This window comes from Zophobas morio, unplaced genomic scaffold (assembly GCF_036711695.1).
Source record: "Zophobas morio isolate AGI-343-1 ecotype UQ-CSIRO unplaced genomic scaffold, CSIRO_AGI_Zmor_V1 ptg000024l, whole genome shotgun sequence".
Taxonomy (NCBI): domain Eukaryota; kingdom Metazoa; phylum Arthropoda; class Insecta; order Coleoptera; family Tenebrionidae; genus Zophobas; species Zophobas morio.
Window position 1 is genome coordinate 8,376,946 of NW_026972129.1, and position 19,490 is coordinate 8,396,435.

At 32.9% G+C, this 19,490-nt stretch overlaps 6 protein-coding genes across 8 annotated transcripts; 4 read left to right on the top strand and 2 right to left on the bottom strand.

Moving 5' to 3' along the window:
* The first annotated feature begins 1,040 nt into the window (after window positions 1–1,040).
* LOC135134913 (tubulin polymerization-promoting protein homolog) lies at window positions 1,041–2,695 on the top strand. Of its 2 annotated transcripts, XM_064063798.1 has the most exons (5): window positions 1,041–1,140; window positions 1,301–1,542; window positions 1,601–1,927; window positions 1,985–2,114; window positions 2,465–2,695. In XM_064063798.1, the coding sequence occupies exons 3-5, from the start codon at window positions 1,671–1,673 to the stop codon at window positions 2,645–2,647; spliced, it is 570 nt and encodes a 189-aa protein (XP_063919868.1). In that variant the 5' UTR covers window positions 1,041–1,140; window positions 1,301–1,542; window positions 1,601–1,670; the 3' UTR covers window positions 2,648–2,695. The 2 variants fall into 2 exon arrangements, with proteins under 2 accessions (XP_063919868.1, XP_063919869.1); XM_064063799.1 differs by having other exon boundaries at window positions 1,041–1,144; window positions 1,301–1,927.
* On the bottom strand, window positions 2,650–4,564 carry LOC135134912 (type 1 phosphatidylinositol 4,5-bisphosphate 4-phosphatase). The gene is made up of 4 exons (XM_064063797.1): window positions 4,363–4,564; window positions 4,075–4,253; window positions 3,563–3,772; window positions 2,650–3,506 (listed from the first exon to the last, which is right to left on the bottom strand). Exons 1-4 carry the CDS (start codon window positions 4,454–4,456, stop codon window positions 3,225–3,227), a joined length of 765 nt encoding a protein of 254 aa, XP_063919867.1. The 5' UTR covers window positions 4,457–4,564; the 3' UTR covers window positions 2,650–3,224.
* Window positions 4,565–4,851: 287 nt separating this feature from the next.
* LOC135134909 (jouberin-like) lies at window positions 4,852–11,582 on the top strand. 2 transcript variants are annotated; one of them, XR_010281408.1, is made up of 7 exons: window positions 4,852–5,921; window positions 9,467–9,609; window positions 9,665–10,212; window positions 10,273–10,425; window positions 10,487–10,752; window positions 10,817–10,961; window positions 11,137–11,225. XR_010281408.1 is itself a non-coding variant. In XM_064063793.1 (7 exons), exons 1-7 carry the CDS (start codon window positions 4,894–4,896, stop codon window positions 11,561–11,563), a joined length of 2,727 nt encoding a protein of 908 aa, XP_063919863.1. In that variant the 5' UTR covers window positions 4,852–4,893; the 3' UTR covers window positions 11,564–11,582. The 2 variants fall into 2 exon arrangements, 1 of the variants encoding a protein (XP_063919863.1); XM_064063793.1 differs by having other exon boundaries at window positions 10,800–10,961; window positions 11,137–11,582.
* Window positions 11,583–14,646: 3,064 nt separating this feature from the next.
* On the top strand, window positions 14,647–16,579 carry LOC135134911 (protein disulfide-isomerase TMX3). The gene is made up of 5 exons (XM_064063796.1): window positions 14,647–14,958; window positions 15,011–15,595; window positions 15,650–16,104; window positions 16,160–16,355; window positions 16,410–16,579. The coding sequence occupies exons 1-5, from the start codon at window positions 14,925–14,927 to the stop codon at window positions 16,433–16,435; spliced, it is 1,296 nt and encodes a 431-aa protein (XP_063919866.1). The 5' UTR covers window positions 14,647–14,924; the 3' UTR covers window positions 16,436–16,579.
* Window positions 16,514–17,262, bottom strand: LOC135134914 (programmed cell death protein 5). Its single transcript, XM_064063800.1, has 3 exons — window positions 17,098–17,262; window positions 16,931–17,045; window positions 16,514–16,810 (listed from the first exon to the last, which is right to left on the bottom strand). The coding sequence occupies exons 1-3, from the start codon at window positions 17,161–17,163 to the stop codon at window positions 16,599–16,601; spliced, it is 393 nt and encodes a 130-aa protein (XP_063919870.1). The 5' UTR covers window positions 17,164–17,262; the 3' UTR covers window positions 16,514–16,598.
* An 81-nt stretch (window positions 17,263–17,343) lies between these two features.
* LOC135134910 (uncharacterized protein) lies at window positions 17,344–19,489 on the top strand. The gene is made up of 4 exons (XM_064063795.1): window positions 17,344–17,434; window positions 17,534–17,655; window positions 17,707–17,916; window positions 17,970–19,489. The coding sequence occupies exons 2-4, from the start codon at window positions 17,632–17,634 to the stop codon at window positions 19,176–19,178; spliced, it is 1,443 nt and encodes a 480-aa protein (XP_063919865.1). The 5' UTR covers window positions 17,344–17,434; window positions 17,534–17,631; the 3' UTR covers window positions 19,179–19,489.
* The last annotated feature ends 1 nt before the right edge of the window (window position 19,490 follows it).

The following is a 19,490-nucleotide window of genomic DNA, read 5'->3' on the forward strand; positions in this document are numbered from 1 at the left end:
GGGAAATTTTTGATCAAAAACTGACCTTTGTTCCACATGTTCACTATGTTCTGAGTAAATCTTCAAAAATGTTAGGTTTAATTAATAGATCGTTATTTCGTCTTTCTGTCGATGCTCATAAGCTTGTCTATTGTGCCTTGGTAAGATCTATTCTAGAATACGCCAGTGTGATTTGCTCACCTACGTATTTGATGCATATTAGGTCGCAAAATTCCTTTCTTCGAACATGTGCATGGAAAATGAGTTACAGTAAAAATAGTTATACTTACTACCAGATGAAAAATCTACTCTCTTTAGATTCGCTTGAGACTAGGAGACTAAAATCTGATTTAATATTCCTTTTCAAATTATTTAACGGTTATTTATCTGCCAGTGACTTGTTTTATGTTTTTGGTTTAAATTGTCTTAGAAGTAATACACTTTTCTTTACTCCATTATATCGAACAAATAATGGATTCTCATCGACTGTTGCTCGCCTAACGCGTGAAATAAATTCTCACGAAGTGGAACTGTTTGGGGTATGTTTTAGAAAATCCAAATTTTCATTGCGAGATACACAGTATTGAATTTTCCCATTATTTTCATTATTTTTCTGATAAATTAAATCACACGTTGTGTAAGTTAAGTTAAATTAGTTTAGTTATTTTGTATTATTGTTAGATACATTTTTGTTTTTCTGTAATATAATGGAGGTTCCCGTAAATAAACTATTATTATTATTATTATTAATTGTATTACAATAAATTACACTCGTTGTGACGGATTATGGCATCGAATCTGATTCATTTTTGTTTAAATAATTGTCTTTTTATGAAATTACAAACTAAATTTAACTACCAAATTTTACACTCACAACAACAAATAGGACATAATGCCGACGCGTCCAAAAGGGCAGTGCCTGACCTTCCAAAAATCTACCTGCCTCTCTACATTACAAAACGCTATTCCAACTGAAAATTCGTGATTGTGTGTGCTTCTGATTACCATGGTTTCTGACTGACATTCTTATTTTTTTTAATTTTCAAATGTTTTTTCGCCGCGTCGTTTTTAATTTCTCAGCGCGTAATTTAATTTCAGAATTTAATCTTATCAAACATGTACTGCAAATCGTCCAAACCTGTTACGTGGTGCCATCATAGTGTAAGTAGGTACCTTGTATTTGCTGGTAGACACACATACAACCATTATTACAAGAATTTAAAAACTTTTTCGTACTCTATTTGAAAAATCTGAACGTCAAGAAATATAATTTACACAAAACAGGATTAGATTTTCCTCTGTTAACGTATTTTTCTTCTAGCACTCGATGAGTTGTTCAGTTTAGTAACACGGTACTTTTATTCGACCCAGAATGAGTTGCAACTTGTCTGATGGACCATTTCTCTTCGACTTTAGAAAGGATCAACACTTTTTCAGTCTCCGTCAATCGCAGCAATTTGAAGTTTTTGACATTTTCAACAGAACTGCTGATTGAATGTCACGAAAATTAACTGACGTGAAAGTTTTGAAAGCAACTGTACATACCTTACTATACAAAAATGAGTAAAACTTTTATAACAAATTATGTAGCATACTAATAAGCTATGAATTTCGAATTTAGGTAGGTACCTAAAATCGCTATCAATTACTTGTTGAGCTAAAAACTAAGATGAAGACATAGACATATCACAATGAAAATATTAAAAGTCAAACATTATTTTTGTGTCATTTCAAAATATTCAGTGTTCTCATACAATCATTACATAAAAATGGCTGAAGGTGGCATGTCTTTAGAACAACAGTTCGTAAATTTTTCAAAATTTGGGGATACGAAATCTGACGGTAGGACCATAACATTAACACAAATCGACAAATGGTTAAAACAGGCACAGGTGATAGGAAAAAAAATTACAACTACGGATACCGGGATATGTTTCAACAAATTTAAGTATATCGTTGAGCTCAAAAGGGAAGATGTTATCATAAACCGAATGTTTCTTTTAAGGTCAAAAACGATCGATTGTCCCACTTTTATAAAATTTATTGAAGATCTAGCTCAGCAGAAAAGTATTCCGCCTCCAGAAATAAAAGACAAACTTGCTTCGTGCGGCTTGCCCGGAACAACAAAGGCGACCGTATGTATAGTTTTTTATAACAGTAACACATACGCAGCGCTAAATAAGCCCACTCGTATAAATTACTTGTCATACTTAAGTATCTATACATATTAGAGTACGAAAAAATAAATTTTAAAGGCTCAAGTAGGTCCAGTTAATGATGATTACATTTGTACACTGTATTTGTTAGAAATGTAATTATAAATGTAGGTTGTTTTACTGAATTCAATTATACACACGGAACTTGCAGGCATCGTTCGAAGATGTCATTTAGTTCTGAAAGTAAATAGATTTTGTTAGTATAACGTTACCACACGTTAAGCGGTTACTTCATTTGCTTGTATGCTAATTTAATCAATTCATTTTAGCAATCTGTTAGTGTCGGAGCAGTTGACCGATTGACGGACACTTCCAAATATACCGGCGCTCACAAAGAAAGGTTTGACGCTGAAGGGAAAGGTAAAGGAATTTCTGGACGTGCCGATGTCGCCGATAATTCAGGCTACGTCGGAGGATATAAAGGACAGAACACCTATGATAAAACTCATTGAAGAAAGTTTAAAAATATTTTATTTCATATCACTCGCCTTTACTCATACAGTCTGTATAATATTTACGATAAAGAATTTTACATACAGATTTAAAATAATTATAATACAACCAACTTATAGTATTATATACACAATCATGATTATCAAAAAAAGTTAGTCCATCGGGAATGTAGTAATTAATAGTAACAAACAACAAATGAATAAATATTTTCAAATATTTTATAAGACTTTTGAAATTACAGAAACAAGCTGCTGATATCGATATTTGACGATTATAATAGATATTTTATTGTATTTTCAGGTTTGTCCTACTTCTAAAGGAAAGTAAAAAAAAGAGGTTTTATCACTAGAGGAGCTATTTTCCTACATTAATTAACTGATGAAATATGCATGTTACATGTAACAATCACAAATCACTTTATTTAAAAATCACACACAGCACTCCCAAATAATGTAGTTTGCTGTGAATTGTGCAGAAAATCCAGTCCTATTGCTTCTATGCAAAAGATAAAGCAATTTACTTGTTAAGGATATAATAACCAACATGCATACCTCTCAGTAACACATTTACATCTTTTTACATTGGACCTTCTATGATACTGACTTTCATAAAGCAATAATACATACTACGAAGGAGCATAACTATTGCTAATATAAAAGCTCCAACATATAAAACATAAATTCCGTTATGAGACCTTGCATATACATAAGTACCCACAGTTGTTCCTATTCCGATGCATAAAAAAATCACCGCTAAAATGAAAAATATGTTACCTCTGCCCCTTGCATAATCAGGTCCAACAGATGACACTTTTCGACAATGGGGGCAACGTGCTAAAGCATTGTTTAGCGTATTAAACTGTAAATTAGGAGTTAAACAAATATAATAAGATAACTACTTACTAATTTACTTACTAGAAAAGTGTCATGACAATGTCCACAGGTTACTCGGCACATGCCGGGCATCGAAGGTACAGGTGGTGTAACAGGACTGGGGGCCAAGTTAATAATCCTTTTACAATTTGGTCGCGGACAAGCAATCCTTTGGGATGAGCTCTTACATATTAAGAGGCAATTACATGGGCATCGCACATATTTTTTGCCAGGGGGCGCATTTCTAATTGGCTGTATAACAAAAATAAATCTTGAAAATAAATTCTACTTATACACAATGTAATCTGTTGCTTTGTTTACCTCGCCGTCTATAATCATGGTGAAGATGATGCTTACTACTGTATTCAACCAAGGAAAAAGAATTTTGTTTTCATTTGTTTAAATCAGTGGAAGGGTCAAAGTTAACTGATTATGAATAATTACAAGCTAATCCTATCAGTTCATTCAAAAGTGTGACCTTAATTGTTTATAAATTTTTGATTTCGTCTAAACAAAAATCAACACTGTCAATAACGCTAACATAAATCACATACCGTAGCTTCATTGCATTGTCCACATTTGACCACATGCTGGTCTCGTTTACCAGAAATATCAACCATTGCCTGACATACTCGGCATGTTACCATTGGGACTCCTCCACTTTCCGATGCTTGATAAAAAGGGGGAGGTAACTCATCTGGTCCAATTGGAGACACAGTAGCTTGTTGTCCCACTGTAGCAAACAGAGAGACATTTTAATTAAGTCCATAACAAAGATTTAAAACAACAATAAATATATGACTCATCTTGACAGATAAATACCGATGAAAATAAACCCTTACCTCCTGCTTCCCCATTGTAAGTTGTTGGCTCAGTAGCGAGCAGAGGCTGCTTTTCACCGTCTTGTCCTTCATACATGCCACTATTTTCGTTCATTTTCTGAACAATGGCACAATTGACAAAATAAAAACGAACTTTGACAGTTCTCCGGCACCATAAAATTTTTCTGCTAAAAGTTGGGGAATTTAACGACAGGGAGTGTCGCTGTCAATTTGACCTAATAAGAGGACGCAATCAACTTGTTACGCCTGATAAAAGATGATACACAGTTGATATAAGTAAATTTAAAACAAACACAGTTCTGAAATAGTAGATAAGTAAAATACATTGTTTAGTACGTTCAATGTATGTACGGTGAATGTTTCAGAATTTTGTTTAGCTTTGCAATCAATAGCTAATATTATTACGTTGGTAATCTGTCCTATGAATGTCTTTGCGTCGCTATGGTAACGTAAATACACATTTTCAAATACGTATTCGCTAAACGTCATTGAACACTATCGTTTAGTTATTTCCACAAAACTCAGCTTAAAATGCCTTCCTACACTGAAAGTTGCTCTTCAGTCCATAGTTTTAGTGTTAAAAATCAAACTAAAGAGAAGTTCGACGCTTTATTAAAAACCGTAATTCAAAAAAAGAAAAATCGTAAACACAGTGCAATAAATGTATCTAAAGAAAAACTTTTAAATGATCTGGATTCTGCCACTACAAGTACTGAAAACCTTTTAGAGAGAGGTCCGTTAGATAACACTCAGTTTAATGAAATGAATGAAAATGTTGGCGAAAATTATATTTTGAATAAATTTCTTGGTCAGCAGTCCGACAAACATGGAACAAGTAAGATCAAATCAGTAGAGACACAAAATGACAATGACTTGCCTGGCGTTAAACCACCTGTTCCAAAACCTAGAAAAAAGAAAATCATATCTCCATCAATGAGTCAAGGCACTTTCGAGGTCACTTCTCCAAAAATCGTAAAAGCCGCTACCAAGTGCAGTAAAAATGACGAAAATTCCTCGAGCAATAAAACATACAATGTGGAAGAAATTGGCGACGTTGTGGTCCACCAAAGTCCACTGAAGCCAAAAATTATAAAACGAAAAATAAGTTCAAAAAATTTAAGTAAAGATGACTCAACGAAAACTAGTGACAATGAATCTAAAACTTCGCAAAGCGAGGTAAAAGAAGAAACGACAGGCAAAAATAAAGTCAAGGAGAAAGATGAGACACTAAAAGAATCGCGTGCAACGAGTGTTAACTACGAAATCGAAAATATCGAACAGATGAAGATAGATCAAAATGACAGTAATGAAGATATGAAATCTCAGACAAAATACAATTATGAAAGAATTTTTGAAATTATTGTGCATAAAACAGATAGACTTCAATTAAATTCACTTGTAATTCACCCACTAGTGAAAATTCATATCGTTGACACAACCACGGGAAAATATTTTCCAAAAAGCGATAAATCTCGATCTGTTGTGTTTTTTTATGAAAACAATGACAATGATTATATCTCTCCTGTTATGACTCACTCGTGTAATTTGCAAGAAAAAAGGTAAGGACTCAATTTTACCATTTCTGAGCGCGAGCTAGAGAAGTATTGTATTTGTATTGAACTAAAATTCGATACGGTTTATTTTGATGTGCGGCTCTTTCTGATTCTGATTACATTTAGCTGGTGGGCATAGTAATGAATATAATTCGCGTTGGGACAGATATTTTTAATTTTCGCTTGAACTCACTGGTATCCTGTGAATACCAAATTTTTCCAACTCGGCAAAAATTATTGAACGTCGTTTGAGTTATAACCAGACGGCACTATAAAATCCAAGAAACGTAAATGTACTTTGATTTTTTTAGATAACGCATAATGAAAATCAGCTGAGTAATGTTAGCATTATCAGTTGTTTCGTGGGCTTGAATTGCAATATAACGGCAAATATCAATTTCTTATTGAATTAAATTTTGACCTACTACCAATATCGCGTCTAAAAAGTTAATAACTCATTTTGAATTGTTTTTGATGATAATCCACTAAACACTGTATTTTTAGAATTTTCTATGTGGGTTTTTAAAGCGACATCAATTTCTGATATTAAATTAACCAACACTCTAAAATGACTGAGTTTGAATTATTTATTGATTCGTCATGAACCCGCAAGGCTAGTTCGAATGTCCGACAAAACAATATACCTATATGTTTTGTTTTACCTTTTCATTATGTTTTTCAATGTCGATATGAGCTGTTTATCTGATTTTTTATATCTATCCCACCTAGGGCCAGTTTAAGAATATTTAAGGGGGAGCTGAAGTAGATTATTTTGCCGGTGCGGGTTAGTAGCACGAAGGTCTCTACTTGGATAGGCGACTGTACTAATCCCTTACCTGAATAAATTAACTCGTCCATTGGCTGTGACTGAAACAACAGACAATGAAACCACTAATTTAGAGTTAACATATTAGTTATTATAGTAAATATTTTCAAAGTAATAAATTTATAGCAATAACCTAGTAACAAAATAAAAGAGAAGCACGGAAGAACGGAAGGGGAGGTGTGCGGTTAAAATTGGACGGACGGGCTTATAAATAGACAGAAAAATAGTTTATGTTAAATTAAAATAATACAAAATAGGAAAAACAAAAAGGACATGAAAAACAAAGAATGATGATTTCAAAGGTGTCAAATTTATAAAATTAATAACGACGAATTAATACATTAAAAAAATAACCATTAGTATTATTAAATTTAAAATTATAGTGGTTTTTTTAATTTTTAGTATTTTTTATTTCCTGGGGGTAAACTAAGGAAGTTTTGTAATGGAATCTATCGGGCGACTCGCTACTTTTATGTTTTCTGGACGTTTCATGACCCCTAGAATCCGAAAATTTAGGTGTTCCAATTCCGTCTGTCTGCCGTCTATCCGCGTCTGTGTTGATATTCATTCGATAAATTTATATATTTTTCAAACGAGCAGACGTAAGCGGCTTGAGCCAAAGCACCCTTATAAGTCAAACTGACTATTGTATAACTTAACTCAGTTTACACATACCTAGTAAAACTTTACAGCTCCATTTTGGCAACAATGGACAGTTACAATCCTTGTGGTTCGGATCCATTATAAGGATAGTTTGGCTTAAGCCGCTTAAGTCATAAAAGTTTTACAAGGTGTATGTCAAATGAGTTTTGTATAAATGATTTCTAGCAAAAGATTACTCTTAATCACAACAACATAATTGGCCTTTTAACTATAATCCGTTTATTTAAGAGGGGTGGTTCTTTCGGCGTATACCTGTTCTCATCCTTAACAAGCCAGAAAGTTACTCAACTTGTAAAATATTTTCGAATCTGTTTTTTCGGCATGTGATTTAAAGCTTATTTATTATCCGATTTTGATTTTTCAAAAACAAATCTATTTCCGAATAAATTTACTACCGATGTGCGGAAGTAAAATTTGTAATTTTCATTATAAGTCATAAATAATAAAAACACTCAAAATTTAAGGAATTGTAAAGCTTAAAAAGTATGTTTAAATATAGTTTTTTCAAAAAACGAAAACGCAGATCTATTGAGTTTTTTCCATAGATTCAATATACGAAAAATTGTTATGATTGGAGCAATAGTTTTACGTAAAACACGTGCCTCGTACATTATTTTCCCTATGCCAAAATGTACTTCAGCTACCCCTTAAGTTAATCACGCATTTAACGAGGCGTTTACCGACGTCTGATTGGCGTAGAATCGAGCACGTGGCACTTTAAGGCCGTGTTAAAAATTTAATCGGAATCAAATATTTAACTGAGTTTCTGTAAACAGGGTTCTAATGTTGCAAATTCAAGTGAAAGAAACACTTTTTTTTATTTATACTGTGTTTTTTAATTTTTACTCTTAAATGTTTAAAATTATTACATTTTCCACCCAAACTTTGTCACAATCGGCTAGCTAATGTCATTAATAAACACACGAAACAATAAGGTCTGTCGCAACCACAGAACCGTTCTAAATTTTTGTACAGACCTTCATTAAATCTACTACAAACCGTTTTGCCTTTTACCATAGTTTCAACAAAAAATTTCATATTAGGGCGTAGTGGACCCAATCCATTGTGCACACACTCTTCAAAATTGAACACACTGTTTCTCAACTTTTTCAACGTTTGCACTGAGTTCATTTTGAATAAATTGTCACTAATGTAAAATATGAGCGGAAAAACAGCAGAACACAGTCTTCGTGTAGTTCACCGAATCACGTGTGTTACTGTCGACGTTGTCGACTATTATCGTGATGATTCGTACGCCTCCGTCAGCGTTCTGAAATTGTATTGGTTACTCTGCAAAGCTAGCTTTGCCCCGAAACCTCCTTTCAGAATAATCGAATAATAATCTGAGTCTTATCTTGAATTTTAGCGTTCACGCGACGAGTGCGGAGATCATTTAGAGCAACAATTTCCTAAAATTGGAGTCACCGTCACTGAAATGAAGAGCTATACCTAGTTCCTATTACATTGTCATAAAAGCAGACATGCAAACACATTTATAAACACTACTACTGTTAAATGTTAACGTCAGAAATATTGGATTACTACAATATTTCTTTGTGCCTGTCGAAAGCGGTTGAATTTATTATGACAAATAGATAATAGAAGTCCTACTCGATGACCAGCTCGCAACACCGATTTAGTTGGAGTTGTTTAAGTGATTGTGTTTCAAAATCAAGGGACGTTCTTTTTTTTCTGGATTCATATACATAAACATATAAAAACATACCATAAATAACTCAGAAAAAATTCAAAGTTGATAGTTGCAACTATAAATATCTCTAGCAAAATAAAAACGGTTAGTAAGAAATGTATACTTTGCTTTTTAAATAAAAATGAATTTTAAATCTTTTACTCAGTTCATCTTATTAAAAAAAGATAAAAATATTACTTTGCGCAGAAAGCAGGGGACTGACACGTATACCTCACTAAATTTACTATTCCTCAATGTTTGAAACTCTATTATTTATTCATTTTTTGAAATATTCATGAGGTAATTGTCTTATAAAAGATTATTATTTGTTGTTGTTTAAAATGTAGGTGTAATTAAACGTGTTGCTTTCAGAATACTGTATCCATCTTGGGAAGAAAGTATCTTGTTGAATGACGATTATGGATATTTTAAGGACGAAAGCCATCGCATAATTGTGTTTTTTGAAATTCTAGATTTTGTTTCTTTTGCAATGCTGCCGCAGTTAAATGATAAAGGTACATACCTTTTTAGTTTTTCCGCGAAAAATTGTCTATACATTTATGTTTTTAGTGTGTACAAGCGGTTGGCATTCTATTGCATTTGCCTTTCTAAAAGCCGCTGGAAAAGACGGTTCGCTGAACATTGGAAAAAAACTAAGGCTTCAGTTATATCATTCTTGTCAGTCTAAAAAATACAACCCTCAAATATGTAACCCCTGGATATGGTGGAAAAAGAAAAAATTAAAAAAATATTCTTCCAGCCTTTACGTTACCATTAAGTCAGTAGTCTCGCCTACGGTTGTTGTTGAAAGTTTTCGATCTAAAACACCAGTCCAAAAAGAAACAAGTTCAAAAACAAAATTATACGACGACGTGCACATACCAGTTCCAGAAGGAGCATCTACTGTTTTAAATGACAAAATAAATGATACAGAATCAAAGTCAGACGCAGTGTGTTGGACTAAACGACCGAACGAATCTTGCAAGCTTCCGAATAAGTGTTTCGTTGAATTTAACAGCTATGATCAAGGATGTTTTGTGGCAAAGTTCAGTCACAATGGAATCTATTTGGCATGTGCAGTTCAACTCGAAAATTTGTTTTACATAGTAATTTACTCTGTACGTTAAATATGCATGCCGTTTTTTTATAACTTTTAACTAAATGAAGATCAATTTCAGGTCCTAACGCTGCAAGAAGTTAATAAAATTTGTGCACATCAGGCATTAATATATGACATAAAATGGTCCAGAGACGACTCACTTCTTTTGTCAGCTAGTGCTGACAATACAGTTTCTGTTTTTAGTACTGTAACGTCTTGTTCGTTTATTCAGGTAATTATTATATTTCAGCTTTAAATTTTTTTCGTAAAACGTTGTACCTATGTGACTTCAGATTCTACCACACCCATGCTTTGTGTACACTTGTGACATCAATGACACAAAAATAATTGCATCCGGTTGTTACGATGGATTGTTAAGAATATGGCGTCTGGCTCAAAATGATACAAAATTTGAATTTCAGATGTTTCAAGAACTAGACGCCCATACGGGATATGTGACATCTGTTTGTTTTTCTACAAAGTGTAGTATGTTTTCAGCTGATTCAACCGGAGTCATTATTGAATGGTACCAGGAAAATCTTGACTGGATATTAAAAAGGTATGGAGATGATATCTACTGGATTTTTCATAGAGTAAAATTTTCAGACAAATTAATTTGTTAGATTTGAAAGAAACAATTATCAACCAAATATTATTATTTCCAAAAGGAAGAAAACTATTAGTTCATTCTCGAGACAATGTAGTTCGTATAATTGATATTAAAAGTGGATGTGTATTACAATGGTTACGCGGAAGTTTAAACAAGAGGTTGGGTAAACATTGACTTTTAAGTTGCTTGTAACTTTGGAAACTAGAACCTATGTCGTAAAATTAATGATTTAAAGTCAGTACACACTAACGACGGTTTCCAAAGCTAAACTAGCTAAAGTTAAAATAAAGTACAAACTTATCGTACAACATTGTTTTATATTGTTGATTTTAGGTTTAGAATTATTCCTAGCATTTCTTCGTGTGGTAATTTTGTCTATGCTGGAAGTGAGAATGGATTTATACACGTCTGGAATTCCAAAAGTGGACACGAAGTAGCTAGTTATGTGCCATACCCATCTAGCCAACAATTTTTGACCATTCACTGCGTGGATTTTCATCCGCATGATAACATACTAGTTATTACACATTACGGAAGAAATTTTCCCATTTTGATGTATAAATTCGATCAACATATGGAAAAGCCTACAGTCGAACTCACGGTCAAAGAAAAACCTGACGTGGATAGTCAATCCAAAGACTTTAAATTAGACTCGACTCCTTTATCGCTTAAAAAGAAATATATTACAAATGAAAAAAATATTGATTTTAAAGGTGTTTTAGCAAAAATGGACTCGCTTATTATGTCGCAAAAAAATTAATAAAAAGTTTGAGGTTGTTTTTTATACTTTCATTTTGTATTGTTACGATTTACCAATATTAAAATCGAAATCGGCGTGGGTAAAACTCAACAATTTATTCCTCAGTAATACTAAAACAAATTTACACGGTTGCTTTAGACTAGACTAGCCAATATTTTGAAAACAAATTTGAAACGATTTTTTTTCTAATTTCTCACATAAGAACTGAAAGCGTTGGAATGTCTTTGAAACAATCGAAATAAATAGTTACTTTTTTATCGACGCCCAGAACACGAGATGACGACGAAGTTAAATTCAATCTTACGCCTGATATCGGTCGGTGAATCAGGGATGTCTGGTTAATAGTCCTACAAAAGTGATAAAATCTTCTGTGAGCCCTGTCTAAATTGCTGTGAATGAACGATGGTGTAGAGAGCAGATAAACTCATGTACCCTGTCCCAGTTAAATCTCAGCTTATTATATCTTGAGAACTGGTAGAGATATTAAAATTTTGTAAACGCCTTTTGAATTTCGTCTATTCAGGGCCATCTATCACGAATTGAAAAAAATAGTTCAGACAAATCCTACGTTTAGTGAATCAGATACTACAAGGTATCATTAAACTTACAACTAAACTTAATAATGGGATGTTATGTATAATTATTCCTTTTGTGCGGCTGGTTACCAGCTCAATTCTATCGTCATAAATCAGGGATTTGTCTGAATATTTTGCCACCTCAATATCTATACCGCTGGGTAATCCGCTTAAACATTTTTGGTACATTAAACCAGCACAATTTACAACTGTGGATTTGCTTTATTGTCGTCTTCACAATACCCTAATTTTACAACAGCCATATAACCTTGTATTGTTGACTTGTTAGACTTTTAGCCATAGACTCCGAATCTGCAATAAAAAATAGCAGTTCAAGGTTTCGAAGTTAACCCCTGCCCACCTACAAGGAGAGAGGGAGAGGGGCTAATTTTAGCACTAATGTAAACTTGCGAGCATTAAAATCGGGCCAGTATTCAAATCTGATTTTCAATCAAAATTATTCAAAATCTATATTTGGCTGTTTTGCAAGAAATATATCATCTGAAAGCTCGTTTTTTTTTTCTTCGTTAAATGACAGGTAAATCCTCCAGATTATCAGAATAGCTATTGAAGAAGAATGGGCTAATATACCGCAAGAAGCTGTCGTCACCTGAATTGAGTCCATGTGAGTCCATGAATAGACGAATGCGAGCGGTTATTAGAGCTAGGGGTGGCAACACCGAATATTAACATCATTTTCTTCTTTAAATTGTTGATTTTGTTAACATAAAAAATTTCGTATTGAACAATTTTCTTTTTTGCCCAAAAAAAATATTTCAAAACAATTTCATGAAGTTTTTCGTAACTCTGTTTTAAAGACAAACATTTGGTCTTTCTAATGGTTTTTTTAGTTTCTTTAAGTGTAATATAGTAGAAAATTTGATTCAAAGTCAGATATGAATAATGGCCCGATTTGTGGCCCGATTTCAATGCTCGCAAGTGTATTTCCCTCGCGGCATGATTAAATTTTGATTCTGGACATTTTTCCGTAGAGTGCTTATTTTTTCAGATATTTGAAAGTTTCAGGTTAAAAAAAATTACCCTGTATAACTCTGTTGCCAACTTCAAATTTTGTTTTTTTATTTATTAATATAATCAATTAATCATATACATATACAGTTTCTAATAATTTTCTTTACTTACATTCTTTGGTTTCATTTTAATAGTAGTATGATAAGAATTGTTATATAAGATTTTATAATTTCTGGAAATGTCGAAATCCAATCAAAACTGTCTATAATATTGGTTTCAGTTTATTTCCTAAAATACGATTGCATCTCTCAAGAAAGAAAGCCTTATTTTTGTTTCTGACTATACTAAGTATAAAGATTGGTATTGTATTTATTTAAAACAACCCTCGAAACCTGACTATGTTAGTAGGAAACGAGCCCATCTGGATAATGGTTTGATAAGAGTAGAGAGATAATGTCACTTTTTCTATTTTGCCTACTCTTTTGCCACTATTAGAGAGTTATTATTGGACGGAAAAGATACAGCACGACTGTCATTTTAGGTATCTGAGCACAGCACAGGAAAAACATCACAAATTTAATCCCAATGATCGGGGCCAGGTTTTATACCTACGCAGATGGACAATTATGTACGTGATATCCCTTTTAAAAATTTATGACGTCATCAGAAAATGTTATTAAGAAAATCTCATCTGAAACAACGTGCTCCTTAGGCTGGACTTCATTAATCCAGCTATATTTTTATCTTAATATACAGAGTATATCATAAAAAATAACATTTTTAGGATGAAATTTTATATGTAATTTCTCTAAGCGTAGAAGAGATTTCACATATAGTCATAAATATAAATTTGAATTTAAGATAGCGAAGCAAATTTAGAAGTTTTTGTGACTATATATTTTCTATTTAATATTATACAGTAAGTACAGTATCCTATTATCCAACCTAGTACATTTTCCCGCAGTCCATTTTTAATGTTGATAATGCTGGTGTTTTGGTGTTTATAAAACGGCTCTAATATGTCCCAAATCCAGTCTTTCTGCTTTCTGTTATTATCGCTATGTGTCCTAGTATGTATCCATCATTTGAATAGGAGTGTGAATTTTTGATTCGCAAACTGGGTGTAGCTATAAACTATATTTGTATGGGAACGCGTTAAGGTAAAATTTTGAAAAAACATGAAGAGGGGCTTATTGTGGTGGAAATTATTTTCACCTTGCCAATAACAATAATGAATTCCAGAAAAGATGTGTTAGAGTAGTGACCTAGTGACGACATAACGAAATGTATGGTAGAATGGTAGAAATCTACAATATAACAAGTAAAACAGCGATGCAAATAATTCACAGACATAATCATAAGACTATTTCGTAACTAGCGCTGTCTGGATGGTGATGAATTGGATATATTGAACAAAAACAACGTATTGTTCCTTCTGTACATAATTTCCCGTCAATTATTTTTTTATAAGGAAATCGGTGTGGGACATTCTGTATATTTTGCGGCAGTTTTGGTGTTCCCGAATGCAGTGGGCGATGTCTACAAATTTGACAGAAAGATAATTAATTGTCAAATAACACAAAATGACATATTATAGGGTGTTTGGTGTTTTGTTTGTAAATATGTAGTTAGTTGTAGACAAAATATGTGGTAAATACGTATATCCGACAAATTAAATTACAGTAATGCAAAAAGAAAATCGATAACGAGCTGATTAGGTTAAATGCGTTGAATACAAGTTATGTGGTCTTCTGTTTCACTGAACAGGATTATAGTAGTGTAATAAATGGAAAAGTTTCATATTTGAACATATTATGGCATTTTGTAGATTTTTTATTACACTTTGTGGTATGGAGGTAATTGATTTGTAAAAACAAATACGTAAAACTGGATTTTGCAGTGGTAATTGGTTGTTGTTCAGCATCTAGGGTCTTAGAACTTAGTGATAAGTTTTCTGAAATTTATAAGGAAGGCGGTTATTGGCTGGTTAAATTTTATGCACCATGGTGTGGACATTGTAAGCGTTTAGAACCCATATGGGCACAAGTAGCACAAGCTTTATATAAAACTAATATAAGAGTGGGAAGAATTGATTGCACACGATTTCCTTCATTAGCCACTGAGTTTTCTGTTAACGGTTTTCCAACGATAAAATTCATTAAATCTGATGAGGACTTCACATTTCATGGAGACAGAACAAAGGATGACATAGTCAACTTTGCCATAAGAATGGCTGGACCGCCTGTCCAAGAGGTTACACGGTCAGAGAGTTTGATGAATTTAAAACAAATGAATCAACTATTTTTTATGTATGTTGGAGATCAGGAAGGTTCACTGTGGGATGCATACTACAGTGTTGCTAGTAAAATGCAACCTCATGGTTTCTTTTATGCTGCCAACAAAGAGGTAGCTAAGCAACATGTTGATATTGATGAGTTACCTGCTGTGTTTGTTTACAAAGAGAGTTTGCATTATTTCTACACCAGTATGTAGTGTTATAAGTTACCTATCTCATGTTTAATTGGTCTACATTTTTCAGTTGAATCTGGTCCACCAACATTAAATGAGTCTCAAGAAGCTGAACATTTAAATGCTTCAATGTACAAATGGATCAATGAAGAAAGATTTGAGACTTTTCCAAAAATTACAAGGGGCAATATTAATGAGATTCTCCAGACTAAAAAATATATTGTACTGGTAGTGGTCGAAGAAAATAAATTGCAACAGATCAATCAAGAAATGCTAGAGTTTAGAGATATGGTGGAATCAGTTATAAGAAAGAAAAGAGATAAATATCATAAGTACTTCCAATTTGGGTGGGTTGGAAGTCCAGAATTAGCTAATAGTATAGCAATGCAAACATTACCATTACCGCATTTACTGGTACTTAATTCAACCACAAATCATCATCACATTCCAGAAGATGATCCTTCTCAGCTGACATCCGATGCTATTGACATATTTCTTGAAAGAATATATAATCAAAGTGTGCCAGTAAGTTTCATAACTGAATAACTTACACCGCTTTTGTTGTCTATTATTATTTCAGGCGTATGGTGGAAATACCCTAGCTGTTCGATTGTATCGCACTTACTTTGAGGCAAGAACATCGCTTGCAGAAATGTGGAGAGGAAATCCTGTTTTAACAACAGTACTCTTTGGTCTACCACTTGGTTTCTTAAGTTTAATCTTGTATTCAATATGTTGTTCAGATATTTTAGATGCAGACGAAGATGAAGAAGAAGGTAAGAATGATAATAAAATTTACTGCTTGTGTAATAATTCAGTTAAAATTCCAGAGCTATTACATGAGAAGAAAGAATAAATATAAGGTGTTAAAATAATCTAGTCGTTGAAATGTTAAATGTGCTAGTTATAGTTATTTTTTAATATAAAATAATCCTTTTTGTTGTTGATGTATATATTAAAATTATAAATGTAATGTGAGAAATAAATTTTTGAGTAACAACACCGACTTAAATGTAAGGCTAGAAATCTTCATCGTCAGAATCTAAAGCAGCACGCCTCCTATCAAATTTCACAGAAGATTTCTTCTGGGTTTGGGCACTTACATTTTCAAGTAAATTAATAAGTTCAGTTTCTCCAATCTTGGTACATATTTGTCCTGTTTGGGCCATCCTAATTAACATATTTTCTACCAATTTGCCTTTTTCTGGTTTACCAAGCATTAATGTATTCACTGAAAAATTAAAATAATCAGGTGGCAATTTTTCTGCATAAAATGAGTTTTTGTGAGGCGAACAATAGTTAAAAAATGTTTTTAAACACTTAAATTTACATAACCTATTTTTTTACGTACAGCGTGCTCGTGCGGACTGATCTAATATTTGAGTTAAAATTGAATTTTTAGCATCCTCTTGCGCTCTAGCTTGTTCTTCTTTTAGTTTTTGAGAATCTTCGTTTTTTGAGTCTCCCTACAACAAAAAAATGATAACTTATTTTTCGCGTCGCTTGTAAGAATTATACCCCATATTGAGACTGTAGTTGGGCTAAACGTTGTCGCCTCAACTCTTCCAGGTCTGGATCTCCCATTTTTAACAAACAAAAATATTTGCTTATCTAAATTTGTGTATTATTTTACTGCTCTGATAGGTTAATTTCTTCAATAAAAAATCAGAGGTACACTATCATTTGACACTAGAGAATTAATAGATTGTCAAATCCAGGATCTAGGGAAATCTAGGGATTTTAAACTTGTTGTTTATTTATTAGGTTATGTTGCGAAAATGTAGTGTACAAAAAAACAACAAATTAATTAATAACAAGCCAAGAATAATTACGACGTGGTTTAAAAACTATGAAAGTAATATTTTAATATTAGTGTACCAAATATTAAGACTGATGTAATGTTTATTTTCTAAAAACGTAACCCAAATGTCAACTGCTATCATTAATCACTTAGATGTGTAGTAGTGATATTAATGATAACAACAATGCACTGATCATTAACCTGTTGCATTTATTATTATTACTGCATAATAAACCATATCGGTGTTTGCAATGGCTGATGAATACTCGTCATGGGTATGTGTTGTAATAGATATCGGGTTGAAACAGACTTTTAATGTTTTGTAGGTGGGCTTGATTTATGTTTTCAATTTAATAGTAGGTACTGGAGCCCTTACATTGCCAGCAGTATTTGCTGGAGCAGGGTGGCTTTTGAGTACCATATTAGTCACTTTATTAGCACTCGTGAGTTTCATAACAGTGACTTTTGTTATTGAAACAATGGCCTGTGCAAATGCTACAGTTCATTGGAGGCGTGTTCAGTCTCATAAAGTTGATGTAAGACTAATAAGCATAATTATAGTAATCGACTTATTAATTTCTCTTTCAAGGAAAGTGAGGCACCAGCTGACTCTGATACAGATGCAGAAAATACAACTGAAGAAACGGCTATAATGAGTATAAACAGAAGAAGAAAACGTTACTACAACCTCAACGCAAAGGTAGAATTAGGAGAGATGGCCAAATTATATTTTAATAAAATTGGTCAACTACTATTTTATCTCTCACTGTGTATATATTTATATGGTGATTTAGCGATATATGCAACAGCTGTCTCGAAAACTGTAGTGGATCTTACGTGTAACACGTATAATAATAACACAGAAGATTACAGTACTAAATGTTCAGATTCATTAAATGTATTAAAAATTGATATGTATCGTATATTTGTAGCAATATTTGCATTGTCGGTGGGTCCATTTACATATTTTAAAGTGCAGAAAACTAAATATTTGCAAGTGTTCACTACAGCACTGAGGTGGTCAGCGTTTATTATAATGATAACTTTGGCATGTATAAGATTGTCAAAAAATGGCCAGGAAGGCCATCCACAATTATTCTACTTACCTGGTGTTCCAAGTTTAATAGGTTCAAGTATTTACAGTTTTATGTGCCACCATTCAGTTCCAGGTTTAATAGCACCTTTTGCCAATAAGCAACATGTGATTCGCCAAATAGGCTTAGATTATTTGTCAATATGTTCTTTTTATTTGTTATTGGCTATGACAGGTTCATTTGCCTTTGACTCTTTGGAAGATTTATACACGCTCAATTTTATTCCAACTGGATCAGACAAGTCAGGTATATTTATGGAAATAATTAAATATTTTTTGGGAGCGTTTCCATTATTTACGTTATCAACAAGTTTTCCGATTATAGCAATTACATTGCAAAATAATTTAAAATCGCTATTCCTGGACGTTAATATGATGGAAAGATACAACTTTATTGTTCGCAGGTTAATTTTTCCTACATTGGCTGTAGTACCCCCAATTGTGGTAGCATTTCTTACACATAATTTAAGAAATTTGGTGGCTTTTACAGGATCATATGCCGGTGTACTAATTCAGTATCTTATACCTGCTTGTTTGGTATATTTTGCTAGACAACATTGTGCACGAAACATTGGAAGCTATGACAATAAATATGCTAGTCCATTTAAACATGTCTTCTGGTTGGTGTTCGTCATAGGATGGTCAATCTTGTGTGTTATATTTGTCACCGTCAATTTTATTATGCTAGAGATACGTTCAAAGTGAAATGTTAGTGTGCCAAGGAATATAGTGGTTTTGCAACTTTGACTTCTTTACCACCCTCGTCAGCGAATAATGCAGTCTATTAGATAAAAATTTATAACACAGGACTGACTCATTTATAACAGTATTAGTTTTGGATGTATTTTAACATTGTTCACAAACTAGGGGCTTGGAAAAGTCAGAATCGCAAAAATACTATATTCCTTTCCACACTATCCATGTAGTGTAGACTTATTTTAATGTACATGACGTGATTGAGCCCATTTTGGAAGTGTATTTTTATAAAGCTTTGATAAATAAAGTTGTCAAGTACAT